Genomic DNA, 24,391 nt, shown 5'->3' on the forward strand with positions numbered 1-24,391 from the left:
TTTTCCAGGTGCTTTGGTAGCCCTGATCTCTGTCCTCTGGTTTACCAGGCCAGTGAGACTGAGTTCTGGCCATCTTGCTGGGTGTCAGCGGGCGCCTGCTCTGAGTGGGTAAGCCATAAAACCTGAGAACCCATCCAAGTGCCTTTGCTGTCTTTCAAGTGGCCCTTTCTTCCAAGTGTTACCTCTGCCTATCTGGGTTGCTCTCTGCTGCCTTCAGGTAGTTGTTTTTTATATTTTGCCCAACATATATAGTTGTTTTCTATGTGAGAGTTGGTCTGATCGGAGCAACTCTGCCGTTACCAGAACCAAGGCCTTGGGGTACTTGTATACAGGGCAGCGGCAGATGCTGCTCCCAGAGGATATGACTCGGGCTTGGCGTGAGGTCCTAGAACCTACCTTGTCAGAAGAGCTGCAGACGACTCCACTTTGAGAAACACTTTTTCACGGCATCCCTCAATCATTTAGTCTCTGTTCCTAGTACATTGATTCTATTTATCATGCATATACTCAGAAAATCTAACCTAAGCTCTACTTTTTTAGCAAAGAAAAACAAAAATTGCACACTTAACAACCAGTGCTGGTGACAGAGCAAAGCACACAGATGCTGACGAAGCAGCATAAGCTCAGGCTTAATCAGAGGTCTGCACGGCACCTCATGGAGCCATGGGAAAGGCGGGGAAATTCCAAACTCGGTGAACCCAAGCAATCAGATCTAGATAGTGGGGTTGTCCTTTAGCAGGGGGCACAAAGTGGAGGTTTCCTTCAGTACCCCAATGCAGGGAGCTCACAGAAAGGAAAAGACTGACTCAGGTCAGACTGGCGGGGCTTCAGAAAGTCTGAAAACTGGAATTCTGGTTCCCCCTTATAGGGGACTAATTTTAAGATCTTCAAGGACAGACCACACCTATATTTTTACCATACAACCTCAGCACCAGTACACTGCCTGATGGAGTAGGCACTTGATAAATATTTGCTAAATGAATAAAGAAAGACATTTTCTGGGGCCAGGTTATCAAGTGAGTGACCTGGGTTGAAAGGCATTAGGCATCAGGGAGAACAACCTCTCCTATGAGAGCTCTTATCAGGAAAAAAAAAAACAGAAGCAAAAACAAAAAACCTTAAATAGTCAGTAATTGAACACAACCAAATGTGGAAGACTTCAAAAACTGGCGTCCTTCAGTTTTCCCACTAAAGTAAGTGCTCAATTCTTGCATTTATTTTTCTAGCACCCGTATCACAGGTATACTTACTGTACTGGAATTTTCTCGCAATTCAGAATCTGTGGACAGAAGGCTCAAGTCACTCAGACAAAGCGAGTTATTTGCATCCTGTGAAAGAGGAAAAACTCTTGTTGACTAACACAAAAATCAGGATTTATACTAGCCTATAATGTAATAAAACACTTAATTACAATGTTCCAGATATCTAAATGCAAACGATCCAAAGCAAGGACTACGTGAATTACTTCCATTTTTAAAATCCTGATATTCTTAGCAGAATCTCTTACATTTCTGAAAGATGGTTAATAAAGAGTTTTAAAAATTATCTCACAACTCAGGGCCTAGCATAACAAAAGCTGCGATAATATGACATTAATAATATTTGTATAATTGGCCTTATCATTTACAAAGTGACTTCACATCACCTCATTTGATATTCATATAAGACTCAGTATTATTTTACATTCCCATTAATGCGAAGAGTTGCAGTGAAATGTCCAAAATTACATAGCTAATTAGCAGAACACAAACCCACTGCTTCTAACTGAAAGTCCATCTTCCTTCCATTATATCACTGTGTACCCAATATGGGCCTCTCACGGATCCTTCCTCAGTGCAGTTCTGAGGATTTACTATTCAAATACAGCTGCTTAGGCTAACTCTGAATTCTGGATTTCCAGAATGCCAGTTGCAGTTCACATACTTTATGTGGTAACCCTGCTTACCTCATGGATCAGATGTTCCCATGAGTGAACGCATTCAACAAATATTCACTGGGCATCTACAATGTCTTAAGCACTGTTCCAGGCCCAGGGACACAATAATGAACAAAACAACATCCCTGCCACTATATAGCTTACATTCTAGCAAGGAGTTTGGGGTAGGGGAAGGGACAAACAAAAATATATATTTGTATAAAAGATGCTAATAAGCACTATGCAGAGTAGGGTAATAGGAACTGCTAGGGTAGGAGCTGCCCTTTTGCTAGATTAGGAAAGGCCTCACAGATAAGGAGGAATCTGAGCAGATACTGAAGGAAAGAGAACACAGACCACCCGCATATCTGGGGAGAGTGCTCCCGGCAGAGGGCACAGCAAGTGCAAAGGCCTGGGGCAAGAGTGAGCTTCCTCTGTTCAAGGCACCAGAGGACAGCAGGGCTGAAGTGAGAGGAAGAGGCATAAATTAGGTCAGGGAAGTGACTGAGCCGGAGTGTAGGACCTTGGAGACCACTGTAAAGATCCTGACTTTTACTTCAAGTGATACAAGGAGCTACTGGAAGGGTGGAAGCAGAGGACGAACGTTATCTGCCTTATGGTTTAGAAAGATCACGCTGGGTTATATATGTAGAAAAGAGTGTCAGGGCAGAGTGAGAGTGGGGAGAAGAGGAAACGGTGCCAAGAAGACCACCTAGCAGGTGACTGCAGTAATCCAGGCAAAAGATGAGAGTGGCTTGAATGAAGTAACCTGAAGAAGTGACCAGATTCTAGGTATATTCTCAAGGTAATGCTAACGGACTTTGCTAGTGAATGCAGGGTATGAGGGGGAAAAGAGAAGTAAAAAACAACTCCAGGATTTTTGGCCTGTGCCACTAAGAAAAACAGAGGTGCCATTTACTAAGATGGGGAAAATGCAGGAGGAACGGGTTTGGACACGTCAAGTTTAAGACGAGTAAATGGTATCTGGGTGGAGAGGTCAAGCGGGCGGTTGAATATACAAGTCTAGAGTCGAGGAAGAGGTCCAGGCTGAATATAAATGTAGGACTCCAGGGTAATCTACATGGCATTTAAAGCCTGGGACTAGAGGAGATTCTCGCCGCAGGAGAGGGCCTCATGATCAAAGATGATGAGGCCTGAGCACTGTGCGCCTGGGCCCTCCAATGCTTAGAGGTGGTCAACGGCTGAACTGTCCTTGGATTGTTACAGAAGTGGAAAAACTCATCATGATTTAATAAACGCAGCTTAGCAAAGACTCTCAAATCTTAACATTTATATCTGGCTTTACTAATGAAGAAACTGAGGCACAAAGAAGCAATCTGCCTAAGGTCATCCAATAAGGGGCTAAGTGGAGATCTGAATTCGGGCAGGGGAGCTCCAGAGGCTGCAGGCTTCATAAGTAATGCTATTTTGCCTCTTATAACACAGGGATCAAGAATGAGGCTCTGGAATCAGACTGCCGGCCTAAATAAGACTAATTATAAACTTTGGATACTTAGGCAAGTAATTTCTCCTTGCCTGTAGTTTATCAGTAATATGGGGACAATAACAGTACTGACCTCACAGAGCTCTAGTGAGGTACAACATATAAAAGCACTTAGACACATAATAAACATTAAATGTTAGTTATTATTACTAATATAAACAGGGAGAGTCCTTTTAAAGGGCTCCTTCGCTGTTTAAAAATTGCAAATCACAGAATTAAAAGTATGCTGTCTCTCTCCAAATCAAAATCGTATTGCATACTTTAAGAACCTCATTATTCAAAAGGAAGTCAGTATGTTTTAGTTTAACTATTAAGTGGTAAGATAATAATAGTACTCACTTCCTACATTTACAAGACATATGGTAAGTACCCAATATCACATATTAGAAGTAAAAACAGTAAATTTATCCAAGGGTCTCGCTGGATCTCGTAGGAGAGGGAAATATGGTGGAGTAACTTGTCAAAGAATAGATAAAACTGCCCCAAACTTTGCAGAGGCTTGTTCTGTGGTTCAGTGCCTTAAACTTGTGGCTCTCAAACCTTTTCGTCTGCAGACAATTCAAAAGGGCAAGGGACAACCAGACTCTTCCTGGGTCTTCAACGACAGATTAATAGATGTGTGAAGTAAAGCATTAATTTGTGCTCCAAACTCAAGTACAGATATGTCATATGTTATAGATATGAATGGGAAAATAATACCCTCTTAGGGCACCTGGCTGGGCCTATGAAAGCCACTCTGAGACCTCTGATTTCAAGACTTCTTCCGCCACACCTGATGGAAAGGAGGTAGAGCCGAAGCACAGGGAGCCTGGTGAAATTTCTGGCTTCTACCACCCCAACCCCAAGATACAGATCTTGGCCCTGATTTCTCCCCTCTCACTAACAGATACACAGAGATGTTGTGACTTGTTATTCTGATACACAAACAATTGTTGCTGTTCTATGGGGCCCAGCTCAAAACCAGAGACAAAACACTGCGCACCTCTGATCCATTGTGAGTCGGAAGTGCATTATATAAGTGTCCTTTGTTATCGTGACCTTTCATGTGACTTTTGAGACTGTACTGAGTGCTGAATGTTTTCTCACAGCCGTCACTGGGGCAGAAAAAGGGTCGTTCACCTGCAAGAATGATAAGTGGTGTTAATTTTACCATAAAGCTGTTTCACTGAACTAAGACACCTACTATGCCCTAAAAGAGGGACGTATTCTTATGCAAGTTCAGGTAACAGTTATTATAAATTGGACAACTTATACGTTACCTATCTTAGTCCTAAAACTTAATGTGGAACAAAGCACTGAGGATAGCTTGCTCCTGGGAACTTAAAAAGAAGATTGTTTTATTCCCCAGGTTCTTATTTGAGTATCTCTGTATTGCTTTTGTTTCTTAAGGTTGGATTCCTGAGTCCAACCTTTAGAGCCTTTTACTCTGAAAGAAAGGCAAACAGTATAGGTGAAGGCTAAGCTGATTAGGCTCTCTCTCTCCACAGAGCTCTACAGGTCCCAAAAGCAACACAGATAGTTATTGGCTCGATGAAGATTAAAATAGAAAATAAAAATTAACCTACACTCACCAGTATGTGTACGGACGTGAGTTTTAAGGTGGTGGCTTGCTGCAAATGCTTTTCCACAGCCGTCATGATCACACCTAAATAAGTGATTTAAGCAAAAAGAAATAGCAGTCATCAGCTAATTGGCCTTTATCTTCAACATCTCTTGTAAATACAAACTCAAACTAAAACAAATGTCCAGAATACGAAGGTCACATCAATGAAATTGGTTTTAGACATGAGAATGATGACAGGTCCCTGGAAAAGTAAGGTGACAAATCTGAGATCAGAGGGAGCTAATGCCCAGGAAAAGTATTTCTTGTCCTACAGGTAAGGCACATGTTGAAAGCACTGACAATGAAAGTCCTTTGATGAATTACTTAACAGAATTCTATTGACAATGAGTGCCCACTGGGAAAGCTCCTGCCGGTGCAGTACGACAAACACCAACAGTGGGCGGAGGCTCTCCCGGGGCGTGGAGCCTGGAACAGAACCCTGGAGCACAGAGCGTGCTGTCTGTAATGGCTTACCTATCATCTTCAGTGTTTCGTCAGAGCCACTTCTTCCTTTACTTTCTTGATAACCAAAGCTAGAAGTAATCTTTCCCTCCTCTGAACTCCCAAGGCATTTTAGCTTTTTTTATGGCACCTGTCATTTCTAATCTTGTTTTATCTCCATTACATTATATTCATTTGTTATCTGTTCTCTGAGACTGTAAATTCTTTGAGGGCAGGGTCCATGTAGTTCTTTACATTTGCTGCACTTTTTGCACACAGCAGGCATTCAATTACTATTTATGTGAATGAATGCTTTTTCTGTAAGCCAAATATTTTCTCTCTTTAAATAGAAAGCTTCTCTAAAGCATTTTACTTTCTAATGATATGTAACACTGTGTTTCAAATCCCATCTAATATTCAAGAAAAATTAATGGTCTTATCACAAAAATGCATGTGACTGAATAGAAATCAGAGCGTCCTCCACGGCCCTAAGGGAAAAAAGGGACGTAAATGTCACAGCATCTGGAGAGTAACAAACTGGACCTAAATACCTTTGCTTTAGAGGGGCCATGATTCAGAAATGCATCTGTAATTTTAAAGCACAATTAATTTTAATTGGTGTTTAAGAGCTGACTATCCCTGAAGACTTCTCAATTTCTCGGTACCCTGATGAGAAGATGAGTGATTCAAGAAGGGAAAGGTAGGGTCTTTAATGCCACAAATATAACAGCGATCTTTCCTGACAGAATTCAAAGACACTGTTTATGTACAATTTTCAGTAATGTATTTGTATTATATTTAGGGGGAATCCTTACAAACTGATTATCTCACTAAACAGTCACATAATCATCCCTAGATTGTTTTTGAGTCCCTACTGAATGCCCAGAACCATATTACACGCTATGAACACAGAAGTAGATGATACAGTCTTCCTTCAAGCTTTAACATTTATACTTATATCTATTAAATATATATGTAGATACATAAACTGAAAAAAATATATGTATAAAATGAATGCTCCTGCTTGTGTATACACATGAGATATGACAAAGAAATAACTGAACAAGTAACAAAATAAAAATACACCACTGGCCTAAGCGTTCCCACCCCTCACCTCCGCCCTCATCTCCCCCCACTCTCCCACCAGGTCTTAGGCGGGTTCCTGTACTCTGTGCTCAAAGCACTCTGGGCACCTCAGTCTCAGATACTGTCTGGGTTCCTTGTGGTTCCTTTCCACCAGACAAAGTTTCTCAAGAGGAGAACGTATGTCTTACTATTTCCCCATCACTGATAAAAACACTTACCAAATAGGTGAGTTTCAACACATGCTTCGTCAAAATGAAAGGAAAAATGAGGCAGAAAACCGTCATCCAGATTAAGGATGCTCTGGGGATCCACTGCCCTCCCTCCAATCTGCAGCAATTGGTTATAGCTGCCCCGCGGAGAGCTAACACTGCCAAAGAAGCAGTGAAGGGAATTTTCTTTCCATGTTGAAAAATTTTAGAGTACATCAAAACATCCTGCTGAAATCACAAATAGAAAACAGTAAGACCTACCGAAATGGCTTTTCTCCTGTATGGGTTCGAATGTGCTTCCTCAGATCACTGAGTGTGGTGAAGTACTTGCTGCAGCCTTCAGATTCACAGTTAAACGTTTTCCCTGTGTGAAGCCTTTGATGTGCTTTCAGCCTGTAAGATACCCCAGAGAAAGTCCCTCTGTCAGAGGGTATTGCAGAGCTTCCCCCCACCCCGCCCCGTCAGCTTAATAGGGTTCAGGACCAAGTGCATAAGCTACGGCAAGTTAAATCTTATGAGAGAACAAAGTAATTTTATGTATGGCTAAGCAAATACTAAATACTGATTTAACAAAAAAATAATATATACTGGAAATAAAATAATGACATTGGAAGAATGGGCTTTGGGGAAGGGTGTCAGGTGCAGTGGAGACAGGAAAGGAGGGGACAGAGCTTCCTTAACTTCCATAGTGGGAAGTCAGTACCTTAAAATGGAAAAATCAAGAAGGAGCAATATAAACCTAATGCTTAAAAGCACGGAAGTATAAAAATATTAATATTAAGCTAAAAACATAGAAAGTGGTTGTATGTGAAGGGGGAGGAATAGGAAGGGACATCTTTTGTAAAAAATAACCTTATAGAACTACCTACTTTGTAAAAACTGAGAGTTTATAACCTTGTTAACATTAAAATGATTTTAAAAGATTAAAAAGAGATTGAGTGTGTAAGAACTCTGTATTCATATATATTAATTCCAATTTTTTTTCTCCCTCAAAGAGAAGCATACATAAGCATGACTCTAGAGGCAGACTGCCTGGGACTCAAATCCTGGTCCCACCTCCTACTGGGCGGGAGACCTGAGCCGGTTACAAAGTCTCTCCGAGTTTCCATTTGCTTACTAGAGCTGTGAGGATCAGCACTCAGAACAGTGCCCAGCACACGGGGAGTGCCTTAAAAGTGTTAGCTGTTGTTACGTTTGTTATTTTATACCCAATGCTGAAGACGAGTAAGTCTCCTGATACCAATGGTGGAAAAGAGAAACAGCTAACGAGCGGACCACTCCCCCTTCTCAGGGTAGAAAGAAATCAATCGTCAAAGTGAGAGAGGAAAGAAAATGACAGAAGCCTTAGTACCAGGGCTCTGCGCCGGGGTGAGATAGTACTCTATGCCGAACACTCAAAGCCCCAGGCCAGAATGTCACTACGGGAGATACAAAATCTAAACATAAGTGTACTGTCATTTTTAACCAACCCAGTATATGCCAATCTTTAAGGGACAAGTTCCTCTAATGAATTTAATCAGTTGAGCAGAGAGCTGTGCTCTCTGAAGTGCTGAAAGTGACCCTCTGTACTGTGCAAGGAGAGCGGGCTCTGCACTCGTGACAAGGTCAGGGTCAGAGGCTGGCGGTGCGCAGGAGACAGGCTGACCTGTAGAGTGTGTTGAACGCCTTCTCACAGCCCTGCACGTCACACTCAAATGGCTTCTCCTTCGTGTGCACTCGCACGTGGATCCTGAGGCTGTAGGAGGTGAGGAAGGCCTTGCCGCAGCCCTCCTGATTACAGACAAAGGTGTACTCTCCTCGGTGAGTTTTCTGGTGGGTGCGCAGGTTGCCTGCTGTGCTGTAGGTGCGGGGACAGCCCTCAAAGGTGCACTGGTACCGCTTTACCTGGCAGACAGAGGACACCTCAGCAACATGACAGAAGAGCTGCCCAGGCTCTAGCTCCCCCCAAAGCGTGGCTCCCAGAAGATGTGGATGATACAAAAACACAGAAAATAACCTCTAACGACAACGTGGGGATCTCTACCTGTTGATCAAATCATACCTGGACAACAAATGATGAGTAACGGAGAACACATAAGCTTTTAGGTAGGTGAATATTCTAAGTGAATATAAGAAGAGTCTTTTCAGACATTAGTAACATCTATCCTCTAAAGGAGGGTATATACTCTTACAGTTACCTATATTCAAACACAATTTTGACTTCATTTTAAGTCAAACATCCTGCCCTATGGCACTATATCTTGACTGAAACTGACTAATGTTAAACTGAGTCTAACACATCCTAAAATTGATATGTTCAGTCATACATATTAATTAGCAGGTATATACTAGCATAGTTTCCACTGCATAGTTTTCAAGTCTACACAATGAAAATAATGTATCATGAATTTTTTTGAGTATGACATCTCTCAGATTGCCAGCCTCTGGGTTTCCTTTCACCACCAAACTTATTGAAAGGGCGGTTATCACTTGTGCCTCCATTTCCCTCAATGACTACGTATCCCTTGCTTCCCTGTATGATATTATTCTCTTGAACTTCCTGGTGGCCAAATTCTTTCACCGTCTCCACTTTGCTTCCTTATTTGCAAAAGTATCTCATGGACGATGCCCACTTCTTCTGAAAACCTGTCCTTCACCGCACAGTAACTCCCTGGGGCTCCTTCTCTTCTCTGAGCCACTCCTTTCCTTTAACCTCTACATGTAGGTTTATTCCAAAACTGCTCTCTCACCGCCCAAACCTTCCCCGTCTCTACACCGATGCAGAGGAAGCAGCATCAGACTCGGTGAGAGAAGACTGAATTCTGGCACTCATGTTCAAGACTTTGAGCAAGTCACTTCACTTCTCTGAGCTGCGGGTTCTTTATTTCTACAACGTAAAGATTAATGCCTGCCCTGACAGTCTCACGGTGCTTCTGACTGGAACAAAAGACGATAAAATATTTGTGAAAATACTTTGTAAATTCTCTTCAGTTTTAGCAAACATCTTTTGTTTATTTTAGAAAAAGAGAAAAGGAGGAGGAGAGAGAGAAGCATTGATTTGTTGTTCCACTTATTTACGCATTCAACGGCTGCTTCTTGTATGTGCTGCGACTGGGGATCAAACATGCAACCTTGGTGTATTGGGACAGTGCTCTAACCAACTGAGCTTCCTGGCCCAGGGCCTAGCAAACATCTTCAGCCTTTAATCCCAATCCTTCTCCAAAGCAACCTAGATACCACAGATTAAAAAAAAGTGAACGAGACCAAAATCTCTGCTTTTAAGGAATGCCAGTATTAAGGAGGGGTATGTGTACAAATTATTATACACTGTGTTGAGCCTGACAACAAATACATGCCCAAGGTGCTTGCCAGCATAAAAATGGAAACCTACCCCTTCTCAGAAAGACCAGAAATCAGTGAATGCTCAAAGACAGAGGTATTCTCTCGGAACTGAGGGTGTTTTTTCGCTTACCCTGTTAAAGCCTATTTTTTTAGGGTCAAACTGGAAAGATGTTCCTCAAACTGGGAAGAAGGACATTCCAGAAAGAGGCAATACCTTGGGAAATGCAGGGAGAGAAGAATGAGTTTGCTGGGACAGTGAACCACAAACACATCTGCAGTATGTGAGCAACTGGAAGAAGAATCTAGAAAAACAAGGCAAAGTCTCCTTAGTTAGGCTATGGAGTAGAGAAATAGGACAATGGGGAGCAATCAACAGGTTTTAACTAGAACAGCGACATAATCAGATCCGGGGTTTAAGAGAGATCATTCTGGTGTCCTTGTGGAGGACAGACTGGAGTAGAAGGGATAGATTAAGAGAAGAACAGTCCAGGACAGAGAAGAAAAGAGTCTGAACTAAGGAAGTAATAGTGAACAATATGAGAGATGAATTCCAGAGAAATTAAAGCGGGGGGGGGGGGGCTGATGACAGGCTGTAGTGACAGCTGGGTGCTGAGGAGTAGAAGGGGCTGGGGAGAGACAAAGTCGAGATCAGCCCCAAGATTATGGCCTGGATGACTAGAGAGATGGTCACACTACCAATCTGGGGCTGGATCGGGACTGGGGGAGAGATGATGAGTTGGGTTTGGAGATGCTGCTAGGACTTGCAGATGGAAATGTCTAGCAGCCAGTCAGGCACACAGGCTGGAAGCTGGGAAAAAAGTCTGTGGCAGGAGTCTTGGGTACACAGATAATAGCTGACTTTACCTGCACAGCACAGTAGCCCCAGCTGCTACTTACGTGTAACCTTGGGAAAACTCACTTACGAGGAAACAAAAATCTATCTTTTTAGGGTTGTTTTAAGAATTACGGATAGTTTGTGTAAAGCATTTAAATATAGTGACTGCCATATAGTAAGAACTCAATAAAATATTAGCTTTTATAGGAGGACAAAGGCTAGACCTGTGAAAGTCATCAATGCTAAAGGCACTGGTAAAAGAAAAGAAGGCATTGATGGGTGAGTGGGAGAAAGGGCTGGGGAAACAGGCAGAGAAGCAAAGGAGACCGATGTCACAGATGCCTATAGAAAAAGGGTCTCTGAAGTGAGAGGAAACCGAAAGTGGGCGGTGGCTGCGGCTGTGGCCCGGGCGGAGACGGTGGCGGGAGCTGGGTCCATAGGCGTGGGGACCAGCTGTGGGCCCCCGGAACGAGGTGAGCACTGGTCCTGCCGCTGAGAGTGGGACAGGTGCCGGGCGACGTCGGACAAGGTTTGGGGACGGCCCGGTGCACCTGTGTCTGCAGCGGGACAGTGGCCTGGGAGACTCTCGAACGGGCCTCTTCCCGGTAGCCGCAGGGGATGCCGCGGTCCCGACCCCCGGAAACCGGGCTGGGCGCCGGGGGAGTTGGGAAAAAAAAAAAAAAGAAAAAGGGTCTCCGGGAAAAGAGAATGATCAAAATGTTAAATGTCTAAAAAATAAATAAGCCTGATCGGTGTGGTTCAAGTGGTTGGAGTGGCGTCCCACACCCGAAGGGTTGCAGGATCGATCCCCAGTTGGGGCACAGGCCTAGGCTGCGGGTTCATCCCCGGTCTGGGCACAGGCACGTGCGACCCCCAGTCCAGACGCAAATGATCCCCGGTCCCAGCATGGATTCCCAGTCTGGGTGCATATGAAGGCAACCAATCAATGCTTCTCTCACATTAGTGTTTCTCTCTCTCCCCCTTCCTCTCTCCCTCTCTCTCTCCCTCTCTCTCTCTAAAAAAGCAAATGAAAATGTCCTTGGGCGAGGGAAAAAGTTTGTTTTTAAATTAAAATAAAAATAAGTTTAAAAATGTTAAATGTCAGCGAAAACAAGGAAGATAAGGACTGGGGAAACTACCAGATCCGGTAGCTAGAAATTCACTAATGACTTAGCAAGATTGGTTTAAATGAACTGCTGGGGTCAGAAGTCTGGGCGAAGTGGAGGTAGAGACCAGAGAGGAAGAGCAGCAGAAAAATGGACTGAGTTAATGAAGTGGTTTTGTTCTTGTTTTTTGTGTAGGACACATCTTGAGAATATTTGGGAGAAGAAAGGTCCTGGAAGAAAGAGAAGCCGAGGATCTAGGGAGGCACCATAAAGAAGAGAAGGGTGAAAGCCCAGTAGAGGGAAGCTTCAGGTAGGAAGAGAGACACTGAGTTTCAGAGAACGGAGGAGTGAGATAAGGATGGTTGTGACTCAAGGGTGAACAATGTTCCTATGAAGAGCCAAACAGTAAATATTTTAGGCTTTGTGGGCCATGCGGTCTCTGTTACAACTACTCAGCTCTGCTGCCCTGTATGAAAGTGGCCATAGACAACACATGCGTGGACAAACAAGGCCGTGCTCAAAAAAACACTATTTATAGGCAATGAAATTTGAATTTCATCAGTTTCATATCATGAAATATTCTTATTTTTATATTAAAAAAATCATTTTAAAATGTAAAAACCATTCTACAAAAACAGGCATCTGGATGGATCTGGCCTGTGGGCCATAGTTTGTCAACCCCTAAAACCAGTCGGCGTGGGGAAAGGAGCGGCCCTGACCCTCCCTTCTCTCCTGCCACTCCTCTCTCATCTGTCCAACCTGCATTATGATCTTGCTCAAACCTTTGGATTCTCAGGCAAGTGCTTTCTCACTGATTCATTCCTGACCCTTCCCAACTGCCACACGGGAGGTGCTCCATAAACATCTGTTGAACTTAATTATTGGCCCAGCAGTCCTGGCACGCTCCCGTCTCAGTGCCTAGTTTTGAAGCCACTCATTGCCAGATTTATTCTAAAACAGTGTTCTACACATGCCATTGCTCTACTCAGATGGTAAAGTCCCATTTCCTCAGCCTGATATTCCAGGTCCTCCCCAGGTCCTCTTCCGTCTTCCATCACATCACTCCAGTACAGGCTCTGTCTAGGCCTCCAGGCAGCAGTACTCCCTTCCCTAAATGAAACACTGAATTTCCACTTGCCTGCCTTTGCTTTCTCCTTTTTCTTTACCGGAAATGCCTGGTTCCTTTCTTCTCTGCTTTTCTGAGTCTCCTTCTTCAATTCAAGCTTCACTGCCTGCCTCCAAGACCCTCCATAATAATTCTATGTCTAAGTGACAGTGCCCTTTTCTGAATTCTAATATTTAACTATACCTCTCATCGGACACTTAGTTAACATTGTTAATTATCTTTTCACACACATATCCTGATTTCCCATAAAGACTAAAAATCTCTTTGGTGCTGCCAGATAGAGATTTCAACATAATCACTGACCAGGAAGGAGAACTAGGACTGTGAGTGCTGCAATAAAGAAGTCTGCATATCTCAATCACAGAGCTTGTGAGAAGGACGAATAAGAGCAGAATTTCATTTTTAAGATGCTGCAGCAGTTGATAACTTTATAGGTAGCAGTGTAATCAATAATTAATTATCCCACCCTGTCTCCCTGCCCTTCCAACACCTACTCCAATCCAGGATTTTTATTTGGCCAATTCAAGCTTCAAATAAATGTTCCTTCCTCAAGGAAATCTTTCCTGACTCCTATTCCCACTGCACACTAGAGTAGGTATTCTTATTACAGGTTCTTATAGCTTCATCTATTTCTTTAAAGCACACAATACCATTAAGATTAAATAATTTCATAATTAAACAATTTATATCATTATCTATTTAGCTGCTAGGCACAGCAGTAGCTAAAAAACAGGAAGCACTACATAAGTATTTCTTTAGTTAAATGAATGAATGGCTACTCTCCATTTGGACTATAGGTTCCATGAGAACAGGAACCACGTCTGTCATGTCTGTCTTGGTCACTGCCACAGCCTCAGGGACTAGCCTTGCGGAGAAGTAGCACTCAATTCATATTTGTTGAATGAAGGAATAAATGACTAAACAAATGAACAAAATAAAACCAGGAGGACTTAATGCTGAGGAAAGTCGTAACAAGGACTACAAGTGACAAAGGAACAGAGTTTCAGGAGGTTGGTAACTAGGTCAAATGTGTAGCAGAGATAACTGATAAAGCATTTCTTGGATTTGGCCAACTCACAAAGTCATAATTGCCCCAGTAAGACTAGCTTCATTGGAGGAACAGAAACAAGAATGTAATGGGCTGAGAAGTCAGGGAAAAGCAAGGAGCTGGAGATAATGAATATAACCACTCCTTCAAGAAACTTGGCTGAGAAGAGAGAGATAGGAGAGAGAGTTAGGAGAGGACACAGACTAGGGAGATACTTGTATTTAAAAGTGGGAGAGCCCTGGCCGGGTGGCTCAGTTGGTTGGAGCATCGTCCCACACACCAAAAAGTTGTGGGTTTGATTCCCGGTCAGGGCACATACCTAGGTTGTAGGTTCAATTCCTGGTCGGGGCATGTACAGGAGGCAGCTGATCCATGTTTCTCTCACACATTGATGTTTCTCTCTCTCCCTTCCTCTCTCTCTCTCTGGGATCAATGAACATATCCTGGGGTGAGGATTATAAATAAGGAAATAAATAAATAAAACAGAGGTGGGAGAGATGGCTATCAAAAGCAAATGCCTGCTCCCTCATAATATACTAAATAAACAAGTAATCTCTCACCCCATTTGGAGGAAGCCAGTAAGTGGAAGTCGCTATTCTACCTTGCAGAATCATTTTAAACAGCACCAGATTTCACAAAAAGTAAAAACTAAACTTCTCAAACTGGATCAGAACAGGAAGTTGAAAACAAAACAATGTAAGTTTTTCTGGTTACATGGAGGAGGTATTGCAGCATGTGGTACATTTAAATACAATTAAGGTTTATCATGTCTGCATGCATTCAAAAAAATTATGTTCCAGGGAATATACTGTCCAGGTGCTAGGAACTCAAAGTGAAGAGGAGAACCAAACAAATAAAAGGTAAGAGCAAAATGGTACAAGAAGTTGTGCTGATAATGGATGTCAAAATATAGAGAACTGTAAGGGGGTGGGTTGGGTGGGGGAGAGAAATTGGGGGAAAAGGGGACAACTGTAATTGAAAAACCAAAATAAAAAAATTAAAAAAAAAAAATAAAGAGAACTGTAGAGAAAAAGCATTCAACTTAGACTTGGGAATGACCAAGAAAAACTTCTTAAAGGAGGTTATGTCCAAGTTAAATTCAAAGATCTTGAGGGAGAGGTGACTCATAAGGAGCCTGGAGAGAGTCCAGGTTAGGCTCACTGAGGATGGGGTCTAAAGCTAGTGATGGGAAGGAAGCCTGAGCTTTCAGAGAACTGATGCTGCTTCACAAGTGTTCAAAGTAGTTCGAGAACAGAGAAATATTTAACAACAACGACTGCCTTGTTAACAGAAGCAGGAAAGAAAAGGTGAATGAAATAAACAAAAATGAGAAAATTAAACCCTGGAACTCCAGGAAACAAAAGCTTTTAAAAATTCAGGAAAAAAAAAAAAAAGGCTGGGTTTCTGCTAGAGGAAACAGAAATGAGTCTGAGAGGATTAGACTCTACACACATTAAGAGCCCCGTACTAGGAATGGGAGCCTCTGATTCTGAGACCTAGCATGTGAGCACTCTTACAGATAAATGACTGGATGGGATGCTGTGGCTGTAGGAGCTGCCCTTTCCTCCCCATCACTAGGGACTTCCCCTTCCCTCTCCCTAATACCAACTCTGTTCCTATGCTGGCACTGATCTCATTTCTTCTACTCATAATGTGCAACCACAGAGCTTGAAGGAGAGGCAGAGGAACTACTACGAACCGATCTCATTTCTTCACCAGGCCTTCCACTGCCCATCACCAGAGCTAAACTCATACAGCTGTTCCCACTCCTCAACCTTTTATCCTTACCAAACCAACGGCAGCCTGCTGCCCCTCGTTTCTCAGCTCTTTTCACAGCGATCAGGTCTCAGTGTTCCATTCTCCCCATCTTTGCAAAAATAGTGTGTTAGGAAAGAAAAGCATAGGCTTTGGCATCCAGAAAATCCTCAGTTCAAATCCCAGTTCTACCACTTGTTAATGGAATGTTCCTAAGCCTGTTTTTTCTTCTGTAAAATGAGGGTCAACAGTACTTACTTTATAAGATTGCTATGAAACTTAAATACAAAATTATATTAAAACTTCTGACACAGTGACTAGAACAGGGCACTCAACAGATGCTGGCTGGCACACCCTCTTACCACTGCAACCGCCATCATGTTAAAGAGTCCTCATTGTTTAGCTCGAAGATCCTCAGCTGTGCCGACTGCCCCAACTGCCCACCATGGAAGTAACTTTCAGTGGTCTGGTGCTAAGGACGTCAAAGGGAGCCGAGTAGGTGAGCAGAAGATTACCTGTGGCAAGGGCTAGTGTTCACAGAACCACTGCAGTAGGACTCCAACCCTGTTCTCATTTTAACATGTGGTTATAAGTCGTGGTTCACATTTAGCAGTGGCATTAATATGACAGCTGATCTAATTAGGAGTTACCTGGACTTTTGTGGGCTGTCCTGGAACCCAACCACAATTTATAACCTTATTTTAAGAAGAAATGCTTCCCTAAGAGTTACTAATAAAGACCACTGTAAACTCTTCTTAAACTGGGGAGATTACCTCTGTACCTCCTTCAAGAACCATGTTGGCCTTCAAGAAAGAGAAGTAAATGAACATTTACTGAACAACTACGACACACCAGATATTATGCTAAGTGTTTTATGCTTAGAGGGTTGTATATTTATATATGAATAAATCTTATTTCATCTTCACAAAATGTAATGAAATATTTTTATTTCAATTTTATAAAAGTTGTAACAGAAGATCTTCCGGCCAAGATGGCGGCGTAGGTAGACACACTTTGCCTCCTTTCACAACCATAAGGATTACATCTACCTCAAAATGAAAAACGACCAGAACTACCAGAAAATCCAACTGCATGTAAGTTGCACAAACAAAGATATAAGAAGTAATACTCATCCAGACAGGTGGGAGGGGTGGAGACAGGGAGCCGGTGTGGAAAGAACATGGTGTAGTGGTGGCAGCAAGGCAGTAGCTGCAGTTAGCCAGTGGAACCAGCAGTCACACATTATAAAAGCTGGAAGGGAAACCTCAGGGGCGATCCCAGTTCCAGGCCAGACCACGCAGCTCATGGTCACAGTTCCAGCACTAGGAAAATAAAAACTCATTGCTTCTGCCTGTGAAAACCAGTGGGGGTTGAGATGGCGCAAGAGACTGTCGGTCTCTGAGAAGAGTCCATTTAGAGGGTCCCCCCAGTCCTAGAATGTACCCACTCTGGGAACCATCACCAGGACAACAGCTAGAGGGATGCCAATTACATACAGGAAGCAGGTGCAATGACTGGAAAAGAGGTGAGTGCTTACCAAGTGGCACTGTTACCTCTCAGACCTCCCCCAAATACAGCACCACAATGTGGTGAAATGGGTCACCCCACACTGACGAATACCTAAGGCTCCACCTCTTACAATGTAACAGATGCAACAGCTCTACCTAAGACACAGGAGGCTCTCAAGCTCAGGAGAAAGAGAAATATGGCCCAAGAGAGGAAGCAGATCAAGGCTCCAGAGGGAGAACTAAGTGAGGAGGAGATAGTCAACCTAACAGATGCAAAGTTCAAAACACTGGTGATAATGATGCTCACAGACTGGAGAGACATGCTTGAGTATGGCAAACACATAAGGGAAGAAGTGAAGGCTAAGCTAAGTGAAATGAAGAAAAATCCACACAAAACCAATGGTGAAGGGAAGGAAGCAGGGGCACATCAATGATTTGAAACATAAGGAAGAAATAAACAGTCAACCAGTACAGAATTAAGAAACAAGAATTGAAAAAAAACAAGGAGAGGCTTAGGAACCTCTGGGACAACTTTAAATGTACCAACATCCAAATCATAGCGCTGCCACAAGAAGAAGAGAAAGAGCAAGACATTGAAAACTTACGTGAAAAAATAATGAAGGAAAACTTTCCTAATTTGGTGAAGGAAATAGACATACAAGTCCAGGAAGCACAGAGAGTCCCAAACAAGCTAGACCCAAAGAGGACCACACCAAGACACATCCTAAGTAACATGTCAAAGGTTAAAAATAAAGAGAGAATCTTAAAAGCAGCAAGAGAAAAGAAGAGTCACCTACAAAGGAGTTCCTATAAGACTGTCAGCTGATTTCTCAAAAAAAACTTTGCAGGCAAGAAGGGACTGGCAAGAAGTATTCAAAGTAATGAAAAGCAAGGACCTACAGTCAAGATTACTCTATTCAGCAAAGCTATCATTTAGAATGGAAGGGCAGAAAAAGTGCTTCCCAGACAAGGTAAAGCTAAGGGAATTCATCAACACCAAGCCATTATGATATGAAATGTTAAAGAGACACGTTTAAGAAAAAGATCAAAACTATGAATAGTAAAATAACAAATTCAGAACTATCAACAAATGAATCTTAAAAAAACAAAGAGAAACTAAACAAAAAACTAAAACAGGAACAGAGGGTCACTGGTTCGATTCCCAGTAAGGGTACATGCCTGGGTTGTGGGCCAGGTCCCCAGTTGAGGGTGTGCGAGAGGCAACCACACATTGATGTTTCTCTCCCTCTCTTTCCCCTCCCTTCCAGTCTCTCTAAATATAAATAAATAAAATCTCTTTGAAAATAAAAAAAAGAATAAGCTTGGTTTAAATAAGAGGAAGACATGAAAATATGAGTTTTCTCCACAGTTCTACAATAGCAAAATTTTAGCAATACAGAACAGGTACAGCCTGTATCAAATGGAAATTTGAGGCCTGTTATTCCTACAGCACCATTTTGGACAACGACTCTTGTCCCTTTTCCAGACCAGCAAATCTAGGTGAGGGAAATGCTGATGGCCATGGAGAGGTACGTAACACACATGCAGGCATGCAGGGGGTGGCTACAACAGCTTCATCTGGAGGTAAATGGAAAATGCAACAGAACCTTGCACATACAGCTTCTAACAGTCTCCAGACTGGATTCCAAGCCCTCAGCTCAGGAACTATTTCTCTCCTGATGTCTGACAAAAGTAGACGCTCAGTAAGTAAAAGTTTGCAGTAAGAGTGAATGAATCCTTAACACTAAAATTTCAAGCAAAAACAGTCTCTGTCAGCATTAGTTCTGAATGACAATTCCGTAGGAGTTCAGGAGGAACTTATGAAGAAACATAATGATAATATGCAAAGACTGGAAGTGGGCAGTCCCCCCAGGAAAGTCAGGGCCATCCTGGTTTGTTTGAGTAGATCATTCCACGGCCTAAGAACTGATAATGAGGATTGAGATCGGAAGCAGGTCTCCCAAAGGACCCATTGCAAAAAGGCTGCAAAAAACTGAAGACGAATTTTCCCCTTACTCTCGTACTTAAAATTTGTCACGCTAAAGATAGTAAGTCTCCTCTTGTCACTAACCAATATAGCAAGCAGCCTAATTCATAAAACATCACTGTAAATGTGCTTCTTGGTAGAAAAGGATATTCTTTCTCAATCAATGCAGTGAAATACTTTGGTACATGAAGAACATATTTAGTATATGATTGCTGGCTTTCTTCATACTTCTTGGCCAAATATTCAGCAGAAAAGTGACAAAGTCAGTTAGCCACAGGCGTGGCGAGGCTGGGAAGTACAGTGCTACGACAGGTGGGGTGTACATTATTATCACCAATGTGTTTCAAAGAGAGATGGCTGAACAGAGGTAACTAAACAGTCCTGGCAGGTTCTCAGGAAGGGCACAGAGGCAAGAACGGGAAACCACGGACTGCAAGGGCCGACTAAAAGAAACACAACGTAGAAACCTGGAGTAGAAAGACATTAAAGTAGCAACTCTTAAGAACGCTAATCTTGAGCAGAATGACCATATTTGATTGGGAAATTTTCAAAGCTACCAAATCAACAGGTAGGCAGTAGTAAAACAGCAAGTACGAGAATAAGATACATGAAATTAGTCAGAATGATCAGGGTCCCTATGGAAGGAAAAGACAGTATCTGTAGCAAGGTTCTGGTTGGTTTCTTTTTGCACAAGGCAGGCACAAGGAAAAAACGATGAGGTACCATCATGTGCCACTGAATGACAGGGATACATTCTGAGAAATGCGTCCTTAGGCGATTTCTTTGTTGGCAAATGTCACAAGGTGCACACACACAAACCTAGATGGTTCTAGCCTACTGCACACTTAAGCTAGATAGTGCAGCCTGTTACTCCTAGGCTACAAGCCTAGGTAGCATGTTTCTGTGCAAAACAACACGATAGTAAATCAAGTGCAAGAGGAAGTGATGTAACTGAGATACCAGGTAAACATGAGATGTGAGGCTGCCGCCAGCCTAACGCAGCACAATGCTCTACAGCAAACTTCCCTTTTTTTTTTTTTAGTAGAAAGCACTCTACAATAACAATAGAAAGTATAGTATAGTGGTATAGGAAATACATAAACCAGTAACATCATTGTTTATGATCATTATCAAGCACTACGTACTGTACGTCCATTGTATGTGCTACGCTTTTAAACCGACAGTGCTGGTCTGTTTACTCCAGCTACACCACCAACACGTGAGTAATGCACTGCTCTAAGATGTTACCACGGCTATGATGCAGCCATGGCGAGGACGTCACCAGATAATAAGAAGTTTTCCGCTCCATTACAATCTCATGGAACCACAATTATATATGGGTCCATTGTTAACAGGTCGATCTTGACAGAAAAGTTGTTATGCAGCAGGTAAGCCAACCACACGCTGTAGAAAGCAATAGAACAATCAGGGGTAAAGAGGAAATTCAGGCTAAAATCTGACTCAGAAAATAAGCTGCTTAAAAGAAGCCAAGAAGACTAACTAGTTTTCAAATGACTCGATTTCTCAAGAATAACACCTGGGAATGGAGATGGAGAAAAAGACTAAGTTTAAAAAAAGAGAGGAGGGGGCATACCTGTACCTTTCTCTCCCCTTTTATGCACCCCCAGGAGTGTTACCATTTTACCTTTCTCTCCCCTAAGCTCCAAGGGCCCTTTCCTTTGCCTCTTTAACTTGTTTCCTGAGCCCATTTCTTCAACAGCTCATTTCTCCTATCTCTATGATTTTCTAAATAAACTTTCTCTTATTTAAAATAAGAGGGGGGCAGGAGTAATCAAACGGTCATAAACATTGGCCTCCCCAACCCAATTAAATGGATTTAAATGCCAAAAAATAAAATAAAATCACTGGTAAAGCAAAAGCTAAGGTAAGATGGTGCTTCAGGAAGGCAAGTCTCCTGAATGCCTACTCATTCAGCAATATTTTAAGACTAAAATTCACTGCTGCTTTTCTCAACTAACTACACACCTAAGAATTTCAAAAAGTTTATAGAATCTTTGTGTCACTCCCATGGATAGAATGAAAAAAATGTGGTGGGAGGAAAGTCCACCAAGCTCAATCCACAAGAGACTGAACAAGGTGCTCACAGTACCATTGACCTTTTCCTACTCAACATGATCATCACAACCTGGAGACATGAATGGTAAATCGGGCTTGCAAGGAGTACAAAGTTGGAAAGGGACAGCTAATATCACTGATTACATAATCATTCCTTCCCTATCACATCCTCTTCTGCCTGCATCAGCATATCCTAAAATGTGTTCCACAAAACACCCTGAAAATGAGAATAAAAAGTGGTTTCCCAAGTTCAAAACACCTGGAGAATTCTGCCTTTCCTTCCTTCTTTGTTATTCGCACATCAAAGTTCTGAGAAACCCTGTAATAAACAAACCCCTGTCCTGATTTAACTCAGCTTTCCCTAACATTTGCTCTTGAAACACTTTCACTAGTGATTATTAATATTGGCCCAAAGCTAGGTTCAGATTTTCTGTGCTAAAAAATGATTCAATCCCTTTGAGTTAATACTGTCTTATCACTCTTCTTCCTCCAACTACCATATATTTTTAAAAAAGAAAAAGAAAAAGAAAGAGAAAAAAACTTGACAATTTGACACTTCCTGCCGCCTGTTTCCTTTCCACCTACTAGATTCTCCATCACTCAAAATCTGGCTTCAGCCCCAGAGCTCTACTGAAAAGTCTTCTCATTCATGACATGATCAGCTGCACAGATAAGAACCAATGGCTTCTCTTGGGTCCTTCAATTCCTCTCCAGGGTCACAGAGAAATATTCACACGTCTCGAAACCCCCTTCCCTCAGCTTCCACCACACTGTATTCCACCCATCTCTTTACATGATCCATGGTTTCTCTTTCTCTTTCTCACCCTTAATATTTCAGGTCAACTCTTACTTCTCCCTTGAGTAAACTGCTGACAGTTTGAACTCCTGCCCCTTCATAGATCCACAATTCTAATCCCAGGCCATTTTCTCAACTTCAGATTCACAGTTCCAATGGGCTTCTCAACTTGCTCACTTCACTTTCCTCCAAGGACTACACATTCAACGTGCTCCAACCAAACTCATCACTTTCCCCACCAGACCTTCTCCTCTTCTTGTCTTCTTGATTTCTGTTATGGAATCACCATTCCCAGAGGGTGAGGGGGGCAGCAGTCAGTTGCCTTCTCCTCAGCATGCACGCAGCATTATGAATATGCCTCTGTTAAAGTACCTATCACAGTTGACTCCAATCACTTAGCTCGTTACCTACTTGAAGTTCTTTCAATCATCTGTGTGGGCTCTGTGCTAAGACAGGAGAAACTCAACACACTTGGAAAACTGAATGAATCCTTTGAATCATACCCAATTTATGGCTTCTTCTTCACACTCTAATAACATACCAAGTTCTCTTATACTTCAAGAAAAGCTCTGGATTTTTCCCACATGTAAAGCCACTATTCATCATCAGACTCAAATGAAACCCAAAACCTAAACTACAACTGTCTCCTAACTGGGCAATCAAGGTACCACTTCTACCAGAGCAATCTTTCTAAAAGGCTACTTGAACCACATCACTCCTTGGCTCAGACCTTTCAATGGTTTCCCACTAGTTCCAGAACACAGTCCAAACCCCTTAGCATGCTATCACTGCCTTCCCTGTTGGATCTCGACTCTCTTTACATCTTTATCGTCTATACCTAGTGTTCTAGTCCAGGGGTAGGCACGTTACAGCCAGTGGGCCAAATCCAGCTCACTGCCTATCTTGTAAATACAGTTAAAAAAAAAAAAAAGAAAGATTTTATTTATTTATTTTAAGAGAGAGTGGAAGGGAGGGGAAGAGATCAGCTATCTCTCTCACGCTCCCAACTGGGGATCCAGCCCACAACCCAGGCATGTGCCCTGACTGGGAATTGAATTGGTGACCTTTTGGATTGCAGGGTAGCACTCAATCCACTGAGCCACATCAGTCAGACTAAATAAGGTTTTATTGGAACATGGCAAATTGACATTTTGGGCCACATACTTTTCTGTAGGAGGCTGTCCTGTGCACTACAGAACGTTTAACTGAATCTTTGGCCTCTACCCACAGACTCCAGTAGAACTTCCCCCATATGACAACCAAAAATGTCTCCAGACATAGCCAAACGTCCCCTGGGGACAGAATTGTCTGAATTAAGGACCACTATTCTGGAAGTTTCCAAGTACAAGCTGAGAGTATGATGCCATGGCTAATAAAATAAAGACTATATAGTAATTGTAGTACAGTGTCCAGATTAAGAGATAAGAGTCACACAGTGTTCAGCGCTAGTTGACTTACACTTGTGAGATTGTTCTTAGTTATGAGTTTTAAGAGGTAGCTGGAAAACTGGAATTCATACAATCAAAGACGACTAGGCTGATGAAAAACAGGAGGGATATTTAAATAAATGGAGGTGTTTAGCCTGTACAGAAGAAGATGAAGAGAAACCTACTATCTTTAAGTATCTGATGGGTTGTCCCACAAGAGGAAGGTTTAACTTGCTGTTGTTCAGGAAGGCAGAACTAGAAAGAGTGGGCAGCAACTCCAGGAAGGCAGATTTTGGCTCTATACAAGTAAAAGCTTTCTAACAATCAGAGCTGGCCAACAAATCTATTAGGCTGAGCTGTGGGACACTATGTTCTCATCATTCTGGAAGTGTTCAAGCAGAGACCAGATGAACTGATGTCAGAGACGCTATAGAGATCCCGGCATAGGGTAGGGAGGTAGGACAGGATGGTCTCTTCAGGGCTTCTTCCAGCTCTGAGATCCTAAGGCTAGCACAGGAAAAGCCATATGCCATGAGTAATAAAATTCCTGTTTTAAGCCTTTAATTACAAGAAAAAACTATTTTGCCAATTTACCCTATGTCTGTCTGGTAACATTTTACATTTAGTCCCTGGCATACAACTGCCAAG

The 24,391-nt window shown here is 42.4% G+C and overlaps 1 protein-coding gene across 2 annotated transcripts in view; it reads right to left on the reverse strand.

Moving 5' to 3' along the window:
* The window catches only part of MTF1 (metal regulatory transcription factor 1), a 40,882-nt gene that overhangs the window by 13,767 nt on the left and 2,724 nt on the right, over positions 1-24,391 (reverse strand). For both annotated transcript variants that reach the window (XM_090269144.1, XM_090269143.1), the window contains exons 3-7: positions 8,404-8,642; positions 7,020-7,151; positions 4,991-5,064; positions 4,402-4,538; positions 1,251-1,328 (exon numbers count right to left, since the gene is read on the reverse strand). In XM_090269144.1, coding sequence (XP_090125270.1) covers positions 1,251-1,328; positions 4,402-4,538; positions 4,991-5,064; positions 7,020-7,151; positions 8,404-8,642 — 660 coding nt within the window. The remainder of the gene's footprint in view (positions 1-1,250; positions 1,329-4,401; positions 4,539-4,990; positions 5,065-7,019; positions 7,152-8,403; positions 8,643-24,391) is intronic.

The sequence above is a fragment of the Furipterus horrens genome, unplaced genomic scaffold (genome assembly GCF_987537825.1).
Source record: "Furipterus horrens unplaced genomic scaffold, mFurHor1.1.pri manual_scaffold_3, whole genome shotgun sequence".
Classification (NCBI taxonomy): domain Eukaryota; kingdom Metazoa; phylum Chordata; class Mammalia; order Chiroptera; family Furipteridae; genus Furipterus; species Furipterus horrens.